Source organism: Cervus elaphus, chromosome 9 (assembly GCF_910594005.1).
Source record: "Cervus elaphus chromosome 9, mCerEla1.1, whole genome shotgun sequence".
NCBI classification, from domain to species: Eukaryota; Metazoa; Chordata; class Mammalia; order Artiodactyla; family Cervidae; genus Cervus; species Cervus elaphus.
Window position 1 is genome coordinate 22114389 of NC_057823.1, and position 4496 is coordinate 22118884.

At 51.1% G+C, this 4496-nt stretch overlaps 1 protein-coding gene across 1 annotated transcript; it reads left to right on the forward strand.

Moving 5' to 3' along the window:
* The first annotated feature begins 942 nt into the window (after nt 1-942).
* Nucleotides 943-4018, forward strand: LRG1 (leucine rich alpha-2-glycoprotein 1). Its single transcript, XM_043911904.1, has 2 exons — nt 943-1075; nt 2372-4018. The coding sequence occupies exons 1-2, from the start codon at nt 1023-1025 to the stop codon at nt 3381-3383; spliced, it is 1065 nt and encodes a 354-aa protein (XP_043767839.1). The 5' UTR covers nt 943-1022; the 3' UTR covers nt 3384-4018.
* The last annotated feature ends 478 nt before the right edge of the window (nt 4019-4496 follow it).

Consider the following 4496-nt stretch of genomic DNA (forward strand, 5'->3'; position numbering starts at 1 on the left):
TAAGTGTATGTGCTCAAGCCCACATCCCCAAATTCCTTAAACCTAGCCTGGAAAATGTTAAAGGGAGACAAAATCAGGTTACAGCCATGATTCATAATCAGAAGGGTCAGCTGGTTATTCATTGTAACCTACACCAATGGGCCCATAAAGATTACAAAGGTGATTGACTACATAGGGGATTATTACATTCTTTCTGGTGAAGGGAAATCTTGGTATGGGGGGGTCTATCAGTCGGGGAGGCCTGTTTGGCCATAGGTATGTGATCTCCATGGCTACCAAGCACATAGTCCAAAGTTCACTGGGAATGTAAGATGGAGTTTCCTTCTTTTTCAAGATGGAGTCAGTTCGGCCTGTTCCTTTCCTCCTTCAACTCCAGTATTATTGCCCGAGAAATCCCATGGACAGAGGAGTCTGGTGGGCTACAGTCCATGGGGTCGCAAAGAGTCAGACATGACTGAAGCAATTTATCACGGGCCATCGTTCAAAGACTGTGGAGACTTTTGGCATCACTTGCTTTTGAATTCTATTTTTTTTTAATGATTTTATTTAAAAAAATAAAAGGATATCTCATGAATTTAAGACAAATGTTTTTTTTTTGTTGTTGTTGTTCTCTCCACTGAGCTTCCAGGTTGCTCAAATTTATTGTAAATAGTACCTCTTGCTCCAAGAGACGTCCCCATCCCTCAGGACAGACTGGCACCTTGCAAACCTGACCCTTGATTCCTAGGTTAGGAGATGTGGGAACTCAGCCTCAAAGACCCTTGGGTACCCACTCTCCAAAAGCAGGACTCGGGGAAAGAAAAACTAGGCAGAAACAGGGTCAAGAAGGGGGTAGGCAGCCCTCTTCCTGTCCTCCCCTTGACAGGAAGCAATTTTGCAATCCTGACCCCTCCCTTTGCCCTGCCTGGCTCAGGTCAGCCCCTATCCGGAACAGGATGTGGGTGGAGACTTCCCTATGGTTGCTGCCCCTGCCCCTAGCTTAGACAGGTCTAAGGCCACCTTGCCAGACCCAGGGAACCTGGATGGAAAAGAGAGAGGCCACCATGTCCTCTTGGAACCCAGAGCGAAAACAGAGGTAGGTCCCCACCCCACCCGCCCTGGGCAGAACTGATATCAACACTGCGGAGACATACGGACAATCTGTCTGACCCACTGAAGTTCCAGGTTCAGACATTGGCCTGCAGGCTGGAGCAGACTGACAGTCAGGCTGCTCCAATGGACAGACTCACTCCCATATGTCGACATAAGTTAAGTTTTATTTGGGGCAAAATGAGGACTGCAACCTGGGAAACAGCACCTCAGATAGCTCTGAGAGACTGCTCCAAAGAGGCAGGGGGGGAGGTCAGTATAGATGTGATTTTGTGAAGGGGGAGTACATGCAATCAAGCCTATATATATATATATATATGTATATATTTGGTAGAAACTTTCTGCTAGTCACAGGGAGCACTCGTCACTATGAAGGATTTTAGTGCTTTTCTAGATAAAAGGAGATACAAGGACTGGGCGCATAAAACTAGCTCCTGGAAGTAAGTACCTGAAGACCTGTCCTGTCAGTTGTCCCCGCCCACTGCCACCTCACCCCTCACCCCCGAGCACAGAGTGCCTCATTTCTGCTCTCCACCCTGAACTCCTTTCAGGGGTTGTTGAAAATCAGCAGCTGCAGCAGCACATGAGTTAATCCTTGTAGAGGTAGACGGTAGGTGCCAAGTTGTAGTTGACACATACACACAGCACAGGAACCCCAAGTGGTCCATGGGTTGTAGCAACCAAGGGTGTTCAGGTGGTCTCTAGTGCTGCTGGGCTTGGGGCATCACTGCTGGAGGGACCATGAGGAGCAGAAGCCCCAACTGTTTCCCAAGGGGAAACAGTTTTCTTCTTGGGAGGGTCAAGAAAGCTTTGTGGAAAGGAGGGGGCATTGGAGCTGGCGGTTTGCAGGATGAATAAAAGTTTGTGGGCTCTGCCTTCAAAACACGGAACCAGGGAGCTAAGAAATAACCCAAGAAACAAGTGAGAGCAGAAGAAATTAGCAAGTTAAACTGCAAATAATTAATAGCGCATTGAGGTTGGACTGGCACTAGGAAAGGGTAGTATTTAAGGGTCAGACTAAGAAACTCAGGCTTTCATAGAATTAGAATTCTTCCTGGAACAGGAGTTACTCCGGGCAGCTCTGGGGGGCGGGGGGAGCGAGGGTGGAAGCTAAGAGCGGAAGTGACTCCATTATTCCAGCCCAGCAAAGAAGTGGCAGGGTCCAGGTTGGTGAGAGTAGAGATGGTAAGAAGCAGGCAGATTCTGGGTGTATTTTTAATCTTGCTGGATATCTAATATCTTAATTTTGACTTATTAAGGTCTTTTCTGTCATTGCCTGCAGCCTGGTGGGCTGGGACTCCCATCTTTCTAGAATCTTCTTCCTGTTGCTGCTATTTGTAGTCTCAGCCCAGGGGGTCACCCCAAATCCTGAAGCCTGTCTGGTGTCCTCCTCGGTCAATGGCAGCTCCATCTCCTGCCAGCCACCTGCCCAAATCCCCAAAAGCCTCCCAGCTGACACCATCTTTCTGGCCGTGGAGTTTTTCAACCTGACTCAGCTGCCTGCCGACTTCCTCCAAGGCATCCCTAACCTCCAGGAACTCCACCTTTCCACCAACCGACTGGAGAACCTCTCCCCCAAGTTCCTGCTGCCCGTGCCCCAGCTAAAGGTGCTCGACCTGACCCACAATTCCCTGACCCGGCTGCCCCCTGGCCTCTTCCGGGTCTCAGCTGCCCTCTGCACTCTGGTGCTGAAGGAAAACCAGCTGAAGTTTCTGGAAGCCTCGTGGCTGCACGGCCTGAAAGCCCTACAACATCTCGACCTGTCCGAGAACCAGCTCCAGTCTCTGCCCCCTGGGCTCCTGGAGAATTTCACCGACCTGCTCACCCTTGATCTTAGCAATAACCAGCTGCAGACGTTGCCCCCTGACCTTCTGAGGGGCCCCTTGAACTTGGAACGGCTGCGTCTGGAAGGCAATAGACTGCAGGTGCTTGGAGAGCGCCTTCTGGCACCCCAGCCAAAACTTCGCTACCTCTTCCTGAATGACAACAGGCTGGCCTCGGTGGCGGCCGGCGCCTTCCGAGGTCTGCAGAAACTGGACATGCTGGATCTCTCCAACAACTTGCTGACCACGGTGCCCACGGGCCTCTGGACCTCCCTGGGGAAGGCTGCCGGGAACCTGAAGGATGGCTTTGACATCTCTAGCAACCCCTGGATCTGTGACCAGAACCTGGCCGACCTCTATCATTGGCTGGTGGCCAACGAAGACAAGATGTTCTTCCGGAATCACACACGCTGTGCCGGCCCTGAGGCCTTGAAGGGCCAGATGCTCCTGGCTGTGGCTGGGTCCCATTGAAGCCCGGGGTGGGGCATGAGGCTGGGGTGGGGAGGCAAGTCTTCATAGGCCAGTGCACCCCACTTAGCAAATAGTTCCCCCTTCTAAGGGTGAGACTGGGCTTCCCATAGTTTCTGGGATCTGTTTCGTCCAGGCTTCCAGAAACACACCTTGAACCTTCCTTCCTTATTGCCTTTGCTCACACTGTATCCTCTTCCAGAAAGTTCTTTCCCTCTATCTCTCAGACCTCTTGGTCTCTGGCTCCTCCAGCCTGCCCTGGCCCCACACTGAAGTTGTCTCAATCTGGCTCTGTCTCCCCGCTTTGTGTGTGGTTTTCTGAGTGCAGGACCTGGGACTGGATTTCCTTTTACCTAGCATCACTCAGCTTGGAGTCAGGCTGGATTGTGGTTGTTAAGCCCTGTCTGACTCTTTGTGACCCCATGGGCTGTAGCACGCCAGGCTTCTCTGTCCTCCACAATCTCCTGGAGTTTGCTCAAATTCATGTCTATTGAGTCAGTGATGCTATCTAATAACCAGATCATCCTCTGCTTCCCCCTTCTTCTCTTGCCCTCAATCTTCCCTACTATCGGGGTTTTTCCCAAAGAGTTGGCTCTTTGCATCATGTGGAGCTTCACTAATAAATAATTGTTGAACAGAAGTAGATGGTTTCACTGTGCTCCTTGCATCTCTCAAGTAAAATTCCTAGGTCTCCAGGATGCAGAAGGAGGAAAGGAGAGGTATGCCATGAAATCCCAAATGGATAGCCATTGGGATTTGATCTCCTCCTCCCCTCCCCATCCCTGGACTTAACTGGAAATAAAACCTTGACCACTGCCCAGGGTGTCATTTTACCAGTGGATTCCTGCCAGAGCTTGTCCTGGGGAAGGTTTAAATTAAACCTGATTGCTTCAGAGCTCCAAACAATTTTTCACGCTGGCCTGAGATAATCGGGGAGGGGGCAGAAGCCCAGGGCAAGCGTGGGAAGGCTGGATGGGGCTGAACAAGTGGGCAGGGGCCCAGGGGACTGTGTTTTCACAGCTCTGGAACCTCAGGGCCACCTGCTAACACAATGTTGTGTATGGTGGGGCTCGAGGTCAGACTGGGGGGTCCCTGGGATGTTTGGGGCATGCTGTT